The sequence below is a fragment of the Schistocerca nitens genome, chromosome 3 (assembly GCF_023898315.1).
Source record: "Schistocerca nitens isolate TAMUIC-IGC-003100 chromosome 3, iqSchNite1.1, whole genome shotgun sequence".
NCBI lineage: Eukaryota > Metazoa > Arthropoda > Insecta > Orthoptera > Acrididae > Schistocerca > Schistocerca nitens.
The window spans coordinates 343,515,642-343,532,719 of NC_064616.1; the positions used below are offsets into that span (position 1 = coordinate 343,515,642).

Consider the following 17,078-nt stretch of genomic DNA (forward strand, 5'->3'; position numbering starts at 1 on the left):
GCTCTCAGTAATGACAAATGTGCCCTTTCTACACCTGGAACATTTAAAATCCTTTTATAGAGCGGGTAGGGATTCAAGTATCTATTTCATCAATTGAACAACATAGACTGAATCTTTTACATTGGAACTTCTGAACTCCAGATATTAGAGGTAGACCCCAAAACTCAATTCTTACCATCCATCTGCAGTTTTACTCCTTGTACCACCCACCTGCCTTTTTATTCCCTCTGAACTTCTTCAACCTCCAACAGTCTTTCTTCTTCCCCTTTTGTATTTACAATCTGTATTCTCTCTTAGCTGCTATATGATAACATGTCTTCTTTTTTTATGTGTTCCTTCTTTCTTTATTTTTTATGCATTTCCCACACCCATATCCTTTTAATATCTTTCTGTTTTTCACTACATTTGCTATTTTTTTCCATTTGCATCTTGTGGCACCCTTAAGGTAAGTTCAACATTTATTTTTGACCTATCAATTTTTGGCAGTTCATTTTTACTACCTTCAATTTGGAACCTTGGCAATCAGTTAACTGTTATTTCTGATTCCTTTTCTGTACCATTTATCTTTCATAATCTGATGCCGAGATGGTGGGATGTTCCTCCCTTCACTATAGAAACTACACATTATACCCATTATTCCTACTGTCTATTTTATTTCTTTTTACAGATGAATAGACTACATAAAAAAAATTAAATCAGGTTTGTTAAATTTATGAAACCAAAATGAGAAGAGTTCTTCCTATTTCACCAAAAAGATTCATTTTTCATCCAGTCATACCCTACAAAATACATGTCAGCACCCACAAATCTCTAATAATGCCTTTTTATTCAATGGTTTTACTAATATGAGTGGCCCCATAATTTGTGTGTGTGTGAGACAAAGATGGGATATATATATATATATATATATATATATATATATATATATATATATATACACATTGGTCTTTAAATGTGTCTGCTTGTGTCTGTATATGTGTGGATGGATATGTGTGTGTGTGCGAGTGTATACCCATCCTTTTTTCCCCCTAAGGTAAGTCTTTCCACTCCCGGGATTGGAATGACTCCTTACCCTCTCCCTTAAAACCCACATCCTTTCGTCTTTCCCTCTCCTTCCCTCTTTCCTGATGAGGCAACAGTTTGTTGCGAAAGCTTGAATTTTGTGTGTATGTTTGTGTTTGTTTGTGTGTCTGTCGACCTGACAGGACTTTCATTTGGTAAGTCACATCATCTTTGTTTTTTTTTATATATATATATATATATATATATATATATATATATATATATATATATATATATATTGTGTGTATGTTTGTGTTTCTTTGTGTGTCTGTCGACCTGCCAGCACTTTCATTTGGTAAGTCACATCATCAGAGAGAGAGAGAGAGAGAGAGAGAGAGAGAGAGAGAGAGAGAGAGCATTGCCCCAGTTATTACTGTTTCAGAAGCTGGTTCTTGTCTGTCTCAAAGAAATAGGTAACTGTTACAGCTTATAAATATTGCACACAATTAAATAATATTTTCCAATGGTGCATTCTTAAAATTGAATTCACAATTAAGTGTCTAGGAGTAGTTTCATCGAACCACCTTCAAGCTATCTCTCTACCGTTCCACTCTCGAACAGCGTGTGGGAAAAATGAACACTTAGATCTTTCCTTGCGAGCTCTGATTTCTCTTATTTTATTATGATGATAATTTCTCCCTACATTGGTGGCTGCTAGAAAAGTATTTTTATACTCAGAGGGGAAAGTTGGTCATTGAAATTTCATGAGAAGATCTTGCTGCAACGAAAATCGCCATTGTTTCAATGATTCCCACTCCAGCTCATGTATCATATCTGCGGAATTCTTTCCCTTATTTTGCAATAATAGAAAATGAGTTGCCTTTCTTTGAACTTTTTTTATGTCCTCTGTGATTCCTATCTGATGCGGGTCCTTGGTTTGCTTTCTCCACAACATTATTTATGTGATCACTCCCATTTACGTTATTTGTAACTGTAATCTCTAAGTATTCAGTTGAATTTACAGCCTTTACATTTGTGTGATTTACCACATAACCAAAATTTAATGGATTCCATTTAGTACTTATGTGGATGACTTTTGAGACCCAATTGCCACTTTTTCACCATACAGATATCTCGTGTAAATCACTTTTTCTTGAGAAACTTCTAAAACATTTCGAATATTAATAATCTGCTTGAAGAAGGTGAAATTTTTCTGCTTAACTTTGGCCCCACATTCCCTTCATGCATGTTAATGACATTACATTTACAGATCACTGCTTTCCTCACATTTCTCTTTCCATTTCTACTTCAATTCTTTTTCCCATTAGACTGCAGTTTGAAACACTTCTCCAGCTTGATATCTCATTGTCTTCAATGGTCTGTACCCCTATGATATCAATTCTCATGAGTATGACAAAACATTCTCCCCTAATTACTATTGGCATATGGCCACAATACATTTTCTAAACCATCTGTTGCATGATTAAGTCACTAATCACTGCTGCTCTTCCAGGTTACTTATAATCTGTTTCACATAGCTTAGGAATGCTCTCACACAAGGTAATTCTACGTCCAGCATTTTTCAATTAATCCTTGATACTTTAGTAACACAATTTTTCTCTCAGTCCCATGGCTGCAGGAGAGATTAGAGTTAGTGGAAGTAATAGATTGGAAATGTGCCAGAAAAGTTTATTCTTCTCAAACAGTGAAGAAACGCTGTCGTGCAGGAGATCTTGTGTGCATGCTTTTGTGGTCCTCTTCACCTCACCTTGAGGGCAGAATAGCCCCCTAGCACTTCGCTGATATGTAACACATAAGACAAGACAGGTCCATTGGGAAAGGGACCGGGCTGCCATGACACAGAGATGCGGCTACTGTCAACAGCTGTTGCTCTCACAATTTGTGGTGGTGATGATGGTACACCAGCTGGGAGTGTACTGATGACCACACTTGGTTCTGATGTCACTGGCTCACTAAAGTGAGGTGATAGAAGAAGTGCAATCCGAAACTGTAACAAAAAATTTAAAAAATTATGTTACTTCCACTTCAACTCAAGCAATACAGAACATGCACAGAATTTGTAATTTCTTTGTTAAATTATTTTGAAATTACTTTCAATTTAATTATGTTACAATCATATAACAATATTAACTGAGAGGTACAATCTCATAATTCTTGAAAAAAGTCATTGGAACTTGATGTTGTAATAAATCAAGTTTAAATGTCTGATATTAGGAACCACTGACAAAGAATTTGGCGCTACTCATCAACAGGAAAGAGATAGGCAAAGTGAAACCAAATTATCGAAGGACATAGGTTGACAGCTTCCAAATACATTTATTAAGCTTGTTACAGTTCTGGTTTTCTACTTCTGCCAGTTTTATTAAAGGTGTATTATAATTTTTCAACTTTATAAACTTATCATAGGAAGTCTTGTAAATAACTGAAAGCTTATGCACAAACTAATTTATAACATTATTCAGATATTAATAGTACTAAATTACTTCTGATTAACAAAAACCATTTACAGTAATTGTCACAATAATTCATAAAATATGTTTCTCTATTGCAACATAAGTAACCGACGATTATCAGCTTCATCACAGTACACAATAAATAAATTTAAAAAAAATATACCAGTAGTTCTCAAACTGAGGAGACATGGAGTAGTAGACAGGCACATACAATGTGCTAACTTTAAATTGGTTGACCCACTCCCTACCCCTGAAATGGTAGAAGTCAAAAGGCTTTGACCAATAGTAATTTGTTTTTGGCTGCAGACAACATTAGGTAGCTGACAGTATTGTGTAAGGTAGCCACAATTATATGCTGTGTTACTTTGTTGTACTTCACTGTATTTCATACTGTTTCCTTTCCTTGCAGTATGGGTATGTAACTCCTGCAGTTATGATTTTTATTAAACATGTCAATTTTTTTTCTTTAAAGTCAATACTGCCACTAGACTGTTGTTTATTTACAGTGTTACATTTACACTTACACAATCATGATTTCGGCTTCAAAGTGCCAGTATTAAGTGTTTTAAGTGTTATAAATTGCCTATGATGGCAAACAGATAATGGCACTTCGAAGCCGAAATCATAATTGTGTAAGTGTAAATGTAACACTGTAAATACACAACAGTTTAATGGCAGTACTGACTTTAAAGAAATATATTATGACTGTGGCCCCACATTATGAAAAAATTATTAGATTTCATTTTTGTTTATGAAAAACACTTAAATGACTTTTTTACATCCATGCATAACTTCTGTATTCATGGAAGCATGAAGTGCAGTTTATGGTGCCAGCAATGCAGGGGGCAGGTGTGGCTTGTTCACCCCACATGGCTCCTCATCCCATGGTGGTCTAAATGGGGGCCAAGCTTGCTTTCTCCACTCCTCACTATCCACTCCCCCCTTCTGAAATCTGCCAACTTACAGTTAACACACTGTATGAAAGGACAACCATCACCTAGCTTTATTTCTTGGTCCTTCTTCAAAAAGCACACAGGCAGGCTGGCATGCACACACACACACACACACACACACACACACACACACACACAGAGAGAGAGAGAGAGAGAGAAAGAGAGAGAGAGAGAGAGAGAGAGAGAGAGAGAGAGAAGAGAGAGGTGACTTTCTAAATGAGGACTTTGCCAAACAGCCCCGCTAGTAAACATCCTTTACACATACATGCAGATTATTCCATGTCAAATCACTAATTTCAGAACATTTTCCTGTTCGACCATCAAGGATTGCAATGAAATTTTATGTGCACATTCTCACATGTCCCCAAACACATTGTTAAAGTTAAACATTCATTAAAGCAATACTGGCTGAGATAGTCATTTGTTTGAATATGTGTATCTTTCTGCAGAGTGAACGTGAATTTCTGGCAACTCATCTGTTATATATTGGGCACTATTCTGCTGAAAGAAATGAAATTTCACCATCTTGTACAACTTAATGCATTCTCTTAAGAATAATAATGAAAAGAATTTTACAAGTGATATTCAGCCAGAAGATTTTAGGCAAAATCTCCCAAAAATGTTGGCACCCAAAAAAATGTCAAAATTTAGATTCTTATATCTCAGGGACTAAAGGTATGATGGACATTAAACTTGTCATGTAGTGACCTAACAATACAAGGTCCTCAAATACAAAGTTTCATTTACATATCACATTCCTACACTGAATAAATTGAGTGCAAATTTGAAGATTTTGTAAAAACATCAACAATGAGGTATTTTCAACCTGATTTTGCAAGAAACTATGTTCTGTAAAACTGTCCAAACTGCACTCATTAGAAAGACCTTGGTTTTAACCACAAAACAAAGTTCATTTGATTAATCAATGGGGGCTAACAATGCTAGATAATTTGAATCATAGTTGAACGCTAAAAGGGCACCCAAAAAATGTAAACTTCGGATTCATATATCTTGTAGACTAAAATAAGCATTAAACTTAATACACAATAGGATGTATTTGACATGTCTTTTACAAAAACCATTTTATTTTACTGCTGCAAAACCAGTTTTATTTTAAATAACATGTTTTGAGCCCACCACCTCTCCCCTGGAACAGTGGGTTTAATTTCTAACATGGGCTAACAATGTTACATACATTGTGACAAAGTAGCTGGAAAAATTGCACTGTGCATAAAGTTTTTAACTTTGGCTTCTTACATCTCCTTGATTAAATACATGATAAACATGAAATTTTGGAACAACAACTTAGCAGTGTAAGGTTTTCCAATTAAAATATTATTCATGTACTGCTTTCCACACTTCTACAAAATCAGTTCATTTTTGATTTCCATAAAAATTACAAAAATAGATTACTTTTAGGGTGCTTTTAGAAAATTTGTTTTCTGTAACTGATTCCAAACTGATCACAACTGGAAAGACCATGTTTTCAAGTACCTATACAATCACTTTCTGTTTTCCAATGTATGCTAACAGTACCAGATAATGATGGACAAATTTTGGGAATGTACCACAGCAACAGGCTACATTGCACCAGCATGTTATCTGCATTTCATTGCATATGGTTTCTGTTTTTAAACTGACGCGTAATATCTCACAATATTGTGGTGGTCCATGGTGATAAACCCCATCCCCAAAGTGTCATGCAGTACTAGCAGCAGGTGGGTTTCTTTATTCAGGTTCCAAAGCCTGTGATGTGGTCTTTTAATTTAGGTTCCAAAGACTTATTAAAAATTATTAGTTTGTTGTTCAAGACACTGCTCAGGGGTTTCTTTGTGAAAATTCACAAGCTACATTACATCCTTTTGTAGGTTATTATGTCAACAAGGGAATGTTGTGAAGTGTTCATTGTTACATTATTTCAGATTACTTACAACATGATACAGTAACTGTACATGTGTTTATTTGAAAATTGAACAATTTTTTGTCAACTCAAACAAAGATCACTAAAATATATTATTTCAGTTGCAACTCAGCTGCACACTGTAAAAATTATAAGAATTTTGTTAATCTGTGTAGCAACAAAAACAGTTTCAGTGTCGATATGGAAGGTAACACTTTTAGTACCAGTCAAAGAAATTTCTGTGTGATAGGATTGGTGGCACAACCAAGCAATTGGCTACTCAACACAAGCCTACAAAGGCCCCAACGAATCAAATATTGACACCAGAAGATCTGTTCCACTTTTGTGGCAAAGTGTACACAGCATCAAATATACATATATATTCCAAAACAAGAAATCTAAGAAATCCAAAATTTTCGAGAAATAAGATGGCAAGAAAGCAGCATGGTTTTCCATATGAGAGAACATCACCAATTTATACCACCTGACCCATGCTCAATTCATATCAGAAAAGTTTCTAATGACAGAATAAATTTTTTTGTCAGCAATAAATTTTGTTGTCAGCAGCCATGCTAAGCCTAAAGTTGACAGGATAGTTACCTGGCTGTTACACTGCCTCAATGTATGATAATGAATAGTAAAATAGCAATATTATTGACATATCAATGGAACGAAATGATGCTCTGATAAAATTTACTCATTCTCAATGCTCAGCTCATTCATTTTATTGGTCCAAAAAACAAGATGCTTGTAGAGTACCAGAACGACAACTCATTCCCACACATTCTTTTCCTCCAATATCATCCTGACCAAATGTATCAACTTGCATATAATGAATGGCAGGAAGTGGCTCAAAAATTTTGAAAAATGTAAACTGCAATGTTAAGAAGCTTAAAATAAAAACCGATATTACTTTTTGCTTGACACCTATGTGAGATATTCATACAGATTTGATAATCAGAGATAAGCTACTTAGCAAATGGCTTTGAAAGACAGGTACCAGAACAAGGCTTCGGAAGCTAAATTAAAAAATAACTTTGTAGGCTTGGAAACCTGGATGAAGAAACACACTCATGTCTGGTCTTGTATGACCCCTATGACGAAGGGGTTGCCAGTTCATGTTCTTGAACGGGTCATGACAATATCACCATGGCCCACTAAAATATACTGAGATATTATCTGCCAATTTAAAAACAGAACCCACATGCACTGAAACACGGACAATGAGATATGAGAAACCAAATTTAAAACTTGAATGAGATTTTCACTCTGCATCGGAGTGTACGCTGATATGAAACTTTCCTGGCAGATTAAAACCGAGACTCGAACTCTGGACCTTTGCCTTTCCAAGCTTGGGTAGCTCAGTTGGTAGAGCACTTGCCTGCGAAAGGCAAAGGTCCCAAGTTCAAGTCTCAGTCTGGCACACAGTTTTAATCTACCAGGAAAGTTTCAAACTTAAAACTTTATTCGCAGCATCATTTTCCTGGCTGTTTTGACACAATTTATGTAACATTCTTAGCCCACGCTGGAAATTAAACCCCACTGTTCTAGGGGGGTGGGGGAGGGGAGGGGGTGTAGGGGCTTAAAACATGTTGTTTTGAATGAGACTGGTCTTGAAGCATTAATACAAGACAGTATTTGAAAACTGAAAATGTCAAATATACCTTCTTTTCACCTTTTAACAAAAATCATCTTTTCGACGAATTTGTAGATTACTCGAAAATTGTGGGTGAATGAAATTTTATATTCCACATCCTCATGCTTCCAAGCCATTTCATATTAAGTTTAATGTTCAGAATGCATTTACTCTATGAGATATAAGAACCTGAAGATCACATTTTCTTCATGGCATGATTTTCACACTAATTTTGATTCAAATTATCTAGCATTGTTAGCCCACACTGGACAATCAAATACACTTTGTTAGCAGTTGAAACCGTAGTCTTTCAATGAGACCAGTTTGGAGAGTTTTATAGAATGTAGTTTTTTGCAAAATCATGTTGAAAATACTGCATTTTTGATGTTTTTACAAAATCTTCAACTTAGCACTCAATTTATTCAGTACTGGAAAGTTAGACGTGAATGAAATGAGAGACAAGAAGCCAAACTTTGACATGTTTTCAGGTTATTTTGCCTAAAGTTTCCTGGCTGTACATTCTTTTCATTATTATTCTTGAGAGAAAACATTAAGTTCTGCAAAATAGCCCAAATTAAATTCTTTCAACAAAGTATTGCCCAAGATATAGCAGCTCAAAGCCGACAGAAATTCATGCTCGCTCTATGCAAAGTCATGCATGGAGTCAAACAAATGACGATATCTTGGTCTGTATTACTTTGATGAACATTTAACTTTACAGATTTTCATTGGGGATATGTGCAAATGTTCACATAAAATTTCAATGAAATCTGTGACAGTTGAGCAGAGAGGCCCAGGTGAGTTTACATGGAATGATCCATATGTTCTGTTTTAAATCCCTTCTCAGTCTAGTGAGTAAAGAACTATCCTAATACAGGTTTTATATTCTGTCCTGGTTTTTTCCATTATCATACAAATAAGATAAAGAAACTGCAACCAGCAAACTGATACTCTTAAAAATAACACAATACTTCTCAGTTATTTGTTTCCCTTATTTCTTATGAGTATTGTTATCATGCATTGAAGCTACCAAAGAAAGGAAACATAAAAATTGGAAAATGTTTAGTAGCTCACTCTGTATTTGGTGTATGGTGTGAGGCCTTCTACTGAGATGGTAGAGGGAGAGATCCATGTCTGATTTTGACAGTAGTGCCACGACTGCAGAGCTGGAGAGCCCTCAATAAATGACTGCACGAAGATACTTGCATTTGGAGGCTGTGGGCCATCCCAATCAAGCCGCAGGGATGTTGCAGTTAGTGAGTCTGCCACAAGGGCAGGAGCAGGCAATTGTCCCAAATTCTCTACAAGTTACCACACAAAGAAAGAACATTACAATCTGAATTCAGCATTAAGTATCAATAAATATTTCCAATAATTTTTGATATAATACAAACCACATAATAACATAAAATGGCATTGCATGTACATCATACTTGAGAAAAATTGGCACTGTTTGAAAACTACAGATTCTGACAAACTAGTACAGCTGATGGACATGTTGGCTGCCTTGAAAGGCAGAAGACACAGGCAACATCCTCATCTGAGCAAAATGCACATTTGAAAGTGTACATGCATTTATACTCTGCATGCTGCTATATAATTTATAATATAGAATACTTCATCTTCTTATCACCTAGCCCCTTCCTATATGATATACAGATAGTAGCCAATAAATGATAACTATTATATAATTTATGTGTATGGGAATAATATACACTCAGACTTAACTCTGGAGTGTTTTCACTGCCACTCTTCATACTGGATATAGTGTTTTTCTTGTGTGATTACTGAGTGTGAATAAAATGCTGACAAACTGACAGTTAGATGTGTTTTTTTTTTTTTATACTTTGTCAATTTATTTTTTCATTCTGACCCGATAAAAACCCAAGCAGATAATCAATTCTCAAGAACTAGTCACACGAGTGCATTTGCAAGTGAATTTCTGCACATACACAAAACTCTCAGTTGACCACAGTCTGGACCTGCCTTTCCTTCTAATGGATACAATATTTTCCATAGCTGTCAACATATATTACTGTACATCTGACCTACATGACTGACTACTGATTCATTCCGTATGCAATAGTCAAAGAAATGGAGCGCTTTTGAGGTGTTCATGTAAGTTAAATTTGCTTATAATTAAGTTCAGGTTGAGCTCACATATATTATGCAAAGTGCTAATTTTCTAGTTTTTGGAATATTTTTCACATAATTATACCTCATGGAAAACAACTTTACTGGCTATTGTCACAGATATTCTGACTATTGTCACAGAGAACTGGCAACAGTTGAAGATCATTTACATGCTGTACACTATAAAGAATCCACTCAAGTCCTATGAAAGGCAAATGTAGATCTCAAATCCAAATTGGCATTTTCCTGTCAGATTTACACACTAAGTTATGATATTCAAAAATGTATCAATCCAAACATAATCATGTGGTCAAACATTCCTTATGTACTATACCTGTTCATTGACCATGCTTAGGTATATCAAAAGTTTTATGTGAGTCAGAAATACAGCATCTATTCAAACACTGATCTCCTGAGTCTTCTAGCTATCTTAGATTAAGAAATTACACTGAAGAGGCAAAGAAACTGGTACACCTATATAACATCGTGTAGGGCCCCATGAGCATGCACAAATGCCGCAACACAATGTGGCATTAACTTGACTAAGTTCTGAAGTACTGCTGGAGGGAACTGACACCATGAATCCTGAAGGACTGTACATAAATCTGTAAGAGTACGAGGGGGTAGACATCTCTTCTGAACAGCACGTTGCAAGGCATCCCAAATATGCTCAATAACGTTCATGTCTGGGGAGTTTGGTGGCCAGTGGAAGTGTTTAAACTCAGAAGAGTGTAGCTGGTGCCACTCTGCAGCAATTCTGGATAAGTGAGGTGTTGCATTGTCCTGCTGGAATTGCTCAATTCCGTTGGAATCCACAATGGACATGAATTGATGCAGGTGATCAGACAGGATGCTTACGTACGTATCACCTGTCAGAGTCATATCCAGACATATCAGGGGTCCCATATCACTCCAACTACACACACGTCCCATACCATTATAGAGCCTCCACCAGACTGAACAGTCGCCTGCTGACATGCAGGGTCCATGGATTCATGAGGTTGTCTCCATACCTGCTCCATCCACTCGATATAATTTGAAACATGACTCGTCCAACAAGGCAACATGTTTCTAGTCATCAACAGTCCCATATCAGTGTTGACGGGCCCAGGCAAGACCTAAAGCTTTGTGTTCTGCAGTCATCATGGGTACATGGGTGGGGCTTCAGCTCCGATAGCCCATATTGATGATGTTTCATTGAATGGTTCACATGCTGATACTTGTTGATGGCCCAGCGTTGGAATCTACAGAAATTTGTGGAAGGGTTGCACTTCCGACATGTTAAACAATTCTCTTCAGTCATCATTGCATTGTTCTTGCAGGTTCTTTTTCCGGCTTCAGCGATGTTGGAGATTTGCTGTTTTATCGAATTCACGGTACACTCGTGAAATGGTCGTAAGGGAAAATCCCCAATTCATCGCTACCTTGGAAATGCTGTGTCCCATCGCTTGTAACACCATGTTCAAACTCACTTAAATCTTGATAATCTGCCATTGTAGCAACAGTAACCAATCTGACAACTGCACCAGACACTTGTCTTATACAGGCATTGCCGACTGCAACGCCATATTCTGCCTGTTTACATATCTCTGTATTTGAATATGCATGCCTGTACCAGTTTCTTTGGCAATTCAGTGTATATTATATCCCATCTCACTAATTAACACTGTTGTATTTTTCTTTGGTATCAATGTACAGTGAAATGGGTACACTTCTTGTGACTTACATTACAGCAACTTTGGCCTAATGCAAGGGAGGTAAAATTTCATGTACTCGAAGTGGGTTTCTAATGTGTTGATTACTGCCCATCATGACCATTCTAGAATAATGGGAGACAAGAAGTCTTTCTAGAGGTCTACAGCTGTGATGCACTTACACAAAATTGTCTGTCTGAATTGCCTTTTTTTCTTCATATAGGTAAATGCATTTCAGCAGACTGCTCTTATCACATCTGTTATAAGGCAAACCAAGTGAATAACATGTTTATCCCTTGTGTACCACATAAAAGATCTGATGATAGTAGTCTACTGAATAGTGTTATCTATATGAAGAAATAGAGTATGATCCAGCCTGAATGTTTCTCTAGCACTGCCTTAATTTTATTTCTATTAACCCAAGAGCAATGGTTGACGGGATGGGAACAATAAAATGACAGCAGAATTTTTGCAAATTTGTGTTTACTAACATTGGGAAAACTCAAGCATTGTCATTGTTTACAGATTATGTTCCTCATCCTAAATCCTGTGTGAAATACAAATGGAAGAATGCTCAATGATAACCAATTTGCCAGATGACAGAGTAGCTGAGCAGTGGATAGGCACATACACAAAAACTTGCACTCTTTTTCAGTGCATTCACTCACACACACACACACACACACACACACACACACACACACACACACACAAATGCGCACAATTTGAAGTTACTGTGTTCGGGTTCCTGTTTATGGGCCTATTCACTGCTCAACACTCACACACACACATGCGCACAATTTGAAGTTACTGTGTTCGGGTTCCTGTTTATGGGCCTATTCACTGCTCAACACTTCCGCTATGTGCTAAGTAATTGCCTACACTAATTCCACTGTTTGTATTCCTCCTTTTCTTTTTAAAATGCAGCTGTATGTATTCTGTCCTGAATCAATTAAGTGAAGAAGCCCAGGCCACAGTTTTATCATCTATATGACTTATGAAATAATCATGTTTGCTAAGCTTATGCTGGGTAAGTAAATGTCTTTGCAAGGGGGGCATATTCCTCCTTTTCCAGACTATGGTACTGTATTGTCATTTTTGGTTAATCTGGAGATTGTTCATTCAGTAAATTTCCTTAAGACCTTTAGTTCTGTCCATATGCCTAAAACTGCTGGCAGAACAAATACAAGTCATTCTTGTGACGGGAAAATTTTTGGTGACTCTCATTTTATCCTCCAGCCTGATTTCAGTGGTGGAATTATTACACATTGTTTATATACTGTCTGTTGGAACAGGGACCAGTTCCCTTCAGAAATAATATATGTTTTGGTCTATCGTCGCAATTTCAGTACAGAGTACCACTCTCAGGCCATCACCTGGCACACAATTGTCATACTTGCTTCCCAAGCAGGTGTGTCAAACAGACTACAACATACACTATTCCTAGTGTGGAATTATTGGGTAGTTTAACTTTTATTTACCTCGCTACATAATATGGTTCATAAACCCACAGTGCATGGTTGTGCATGTACTTCTAATGACAATATGTTGACAGTGATGATGACTGTAGTTCTCCTACAGATTCCAACAATATAAGCCATCTTCATTTGAATTTGGCACAAGTCACACTATAGCAAACCTCTAGTGGCAAATTTAAAGGAAACCACGTAAAAATGACTTAACACTCTTTAGTATAGTTTTAAGGCTCTTTTCCACACTGACAACAGCAGTTTTTTAACTAAATGAACTTCATCAAAAATATACAGTGTAAACCCAAGCTCCCAGAACAGCAGTAATGCATGGCACAGTCAATGGGGTTAATCCATAACTCAGTTTTTTGTGATGTTACCAAGTACGTGACCAAAAGCAGAGCACTGGCATAACAGCTGTGCTAATGTCTGGCATAAGCAGCTGTTGATTTTGTAGCAGTCATTCACAGCCCAGCAGTCTAACGACTGAAGGGACTACACAAGATGAGGAGGGGCGTGGACTGCTGCCGGCCTTCTTTCTGTGGGGCAGGGTTGTGGTCGCCTCCCCATATTGACATAGTGCTGCTGTAGAAATAGAAAATAAATTATTTATTTTGACAATCACTCCTCTCTGAGCCTTCACTGGCTAGCCACCCAGCCTCAACCCTTAGCCATTTGACATCCTGACTATGTATTCATCCCATCACATCGAATATCGGCTAAAAATTGATTTCAGAAGTGGTGGCATCATCTTGAGTGGGAAGCAGAGGGTGCATCATACATGCAGTGTGATTTCTGGATCACAACTTCCAAATCAAATAAGGAAAATGGACATATGTATGTATAAGCTGGGTAAGAGTGATAAAGCAAATGAAGTTTTGGCAGAAGATGTGTAATGCTTTATTAAGAGGCATGTCACCGCATATGTCTAGAAGAGTGCACACAGGAGCACTTAAGGATCTCCATTCAGCTGTTACATTAGTGACAGAATATGAAGAGATTGATGTGTCAATGGGTGTGCATTACAGCTGATTCTGGAGTTTGGCAAACAGTGCATGGGGAGGGGGCAGGAATTGTGATTGTGCCAAAGAAGTCTATAGATGGTTCGAAGAAATACATATTCTACTGTGAGTATTGCCATTTTAATACTAATACTGTTGCAGATGCATACCCTATACCCAACAGCACAGAGACCTGTGGCAGTACTGGTATTTCTATACCATGGATTTAAGAATTGGATACCATCAGATGGAGCTGGTTCCACAAGACTGAGCAAAGAAAGATTTTTCGTTATCCTGGGGCCTTTATCAGTACAGGAGAATGCCTTTTCAGCTGAAGAATGCCCTTGTGATGTTTGAGCATTTGTCGGACAGAATACTGAGGGGGTCGAAGCCTTGGCTGTATCTAATTTACCTGGATGATATAATAGTGCTCTTAAGAGACATGGAGGAACATATGTAATGATTGAGAGAGATATTTAAGAGGTTTTGGGCTGCACATATGATGTTGAGTATGGATAAGGGTCATTCTGTGTTGGAGGAAGTAGGCTACTTAGAACACATGATTAGTAAATAAGGGGTCAGAATGAGCCCAAGACTGGTGGAAGCAGTACGAGACTTTATCTTGTCAAAGATGAGTAAAAACCTACAATCATTCTTGGGACTCTCAAACTACTATAGCAAACTTGTGAGAGGGTTCACTGATATAGCGTGACCACTTACACAACTGCTGAAAAATGGTGCAAAGTTTGTATGGACAGAGGAATTTCAGGATGTGTTTGAGGAACTACAGAGGAATTCCATGATGCATTTGAGGAACTGGATCTTGCAATGCATACAATCACACTTAAGGGTCCTAGGTCAAGAGTTTAATGGTGAGCAACATCCTTTGACTTTTGCATCAAGACAGCTTAGTAGAGCCATGAAAACTATTTGGTCGCAGAGAAGGAAATGCTTAGTCTCATTTATGGAATGATGTGTTTTTGATGTTACTTTTATGAGAAGAACTTTAAAGTAGTGACCGATCATGTTGCCCTAAAATGGTTGTTAGGGTCATAAAACCTGTCCAGCAGACTAACAAGGTGGCCATTGAGACTCAGTGAGTTTTACTACAGAGTGCTTCACAAGCTAGGAAAGAAACATGGAAATGTAGATGCATTACGCCAGAAGGCAACAGTAGTGCAAGCACTGGGTCAGGGCCTTGTTGAATGGCGAGCAGGGCAGTGCTGACAGTGACTGCAAGCTGTACAAGATGTAACCACAGTCCAAAATGTGTAACAGTCTGTCGTGTAAGGTAATTATGGTAGGATCGCAGGTGGTGGTGCTGGCTAAGTTAAAGGGACAGAATGTAGGTAATTGTGTGCAGTGTGCACAGCATGCAGATTTGAGTCACAAATGAGTACCATTCCAGAAACTGCCAGAAGTGTCAAAGCAGTCTCAAATGATTGGGGGGGAGGGGGGGGGGCATGTTAAGATCATTTAACTCAACTCCAGTGCAGAATCGTTTTGTGCTGATGTTAACAGATCACTTCTCACACTACGCAGAGATGATTCTTAAGCCGAACCAACAAGCAGTTGCAGTGACACAAGCAATGGTCAATAGGTGGAAACAAAAGTTTGGGGTTGCAGAGATGATGGTTACAGATCAAACTTCACGTCAGATTTGATGAAGTTATTATGTCACTTGTTACATATGAAGAAATTAAGAACTAGTCTGCTCCACATAGAGTCAGATAGTTGGACAAAATAGGTGTACGGGACAATTGGAAGGATGTTAAATTACTATGTGAACTCATTCCATAATGATTAGGATATATATCTTTCATTAGTCATTGCTGCAGAAGTTTAAAGATCCACATCAGTACAGGGTTGTCTCCAAACAAGGTGGTATATGGAGGGAAAGTGCTGTCACCATTTGATATGATTAAGGTGAAATAAGGCAAGGATGGAGAATTGATCTGTGGATTTGCAAGAATAGTGAGAGAGGTGTGGTAGCAAGTAATGCAAACAGAAAGGCACTAGAGAAACAGGAGGATGTTGTGAAATGGAAAGGGAGCTTATTGCATTCTACAGTAGGGCAGTGGGGCATGTTATTGAGCCCTAACACACTGAAGGTTGAGACAAAGCAAGCTGTCAAAAGGTACCGTGGACTCTCCCAAGTGATAGAAACTATGTCAGCAGTCAATGTTAGGCTACAGTTGCCAACAAAGTTGACCTGTGACAGTTCAGAGGTGCTGTGGAGTTGATCCTCTGGGTAGTCTCTGCAGAGCCAGAGAAAGAGGCAAAAAGCAAGAAGCAGAAGAGTACATGTGAAAGCATAGGCGAACATGTTTAAGAAGCAACATAGCAACATATGAAATAATAGTTTCTTTCTTTATTTTTAGTTAATTTTGTGTGTGTGTGTGTGTGTGTGTGTGTGTGTGTGTGAAAGAGAGAGAGAGAGAGAGAGAGAGAGAGAGAGAGAGAGAGAGAGAATATTTAGGGTACTATGAGCTAGGTATCAAATTGTAATATATTAATGGTGAATGAATATGTTATGTAATAAAATGGAATACCTACAGCCATCCTTTTGATGCTATTTATTATGTAGCTACCCATTTAGGTGACTCAAGACACCATCTTCAGGCCTTAACTGACGCTGAGGGGGTGAACTCCAGTCGCATACACAATCCTATCAGTGGCCCACATCTATGAACTGGTTTCTGTAGGCTACTGTAACAGCAATCTTGTGTCTGCAACCGTCAGCTGCCAACCGACATTTCTCCAGTCAGTTAGTAGTTGATGCACTCTATGGAAACCAGTTCATAGATGTTGGCCAC

The 17,078-nt window shown here is 37.6% G+C and overlaps 1 protein-coding gene across 1 annotated transcript in view; it reads right to left on the reverse strand.

Moving 5' to 3' along the window:
* The window catches only part of LOC126248295 (proto-oncogene tyrosine-protein kinase ROS), a 587,002-nt gene that overhangs the window by 216,614 nt on the left and 353,310 nt on the right, over positions 1-17,078 (reverse strand). The window contains exons 5-6 of the mRNA XM_049949160.1: positions 9,040-9,266; positions 2,771-3,010 (exon numbers count right to left, since the gene is read on the reverse strand). Of these exons, the coding sequence (XP_049805117.1) occupies positions 2,771-3,010; positions 9,040-9,266 (467 nt within the window). The remainder of the gene's footprint in view (positions 1-2,770; positions 3,011-9,039; positions 9,267-17,078) is intronic.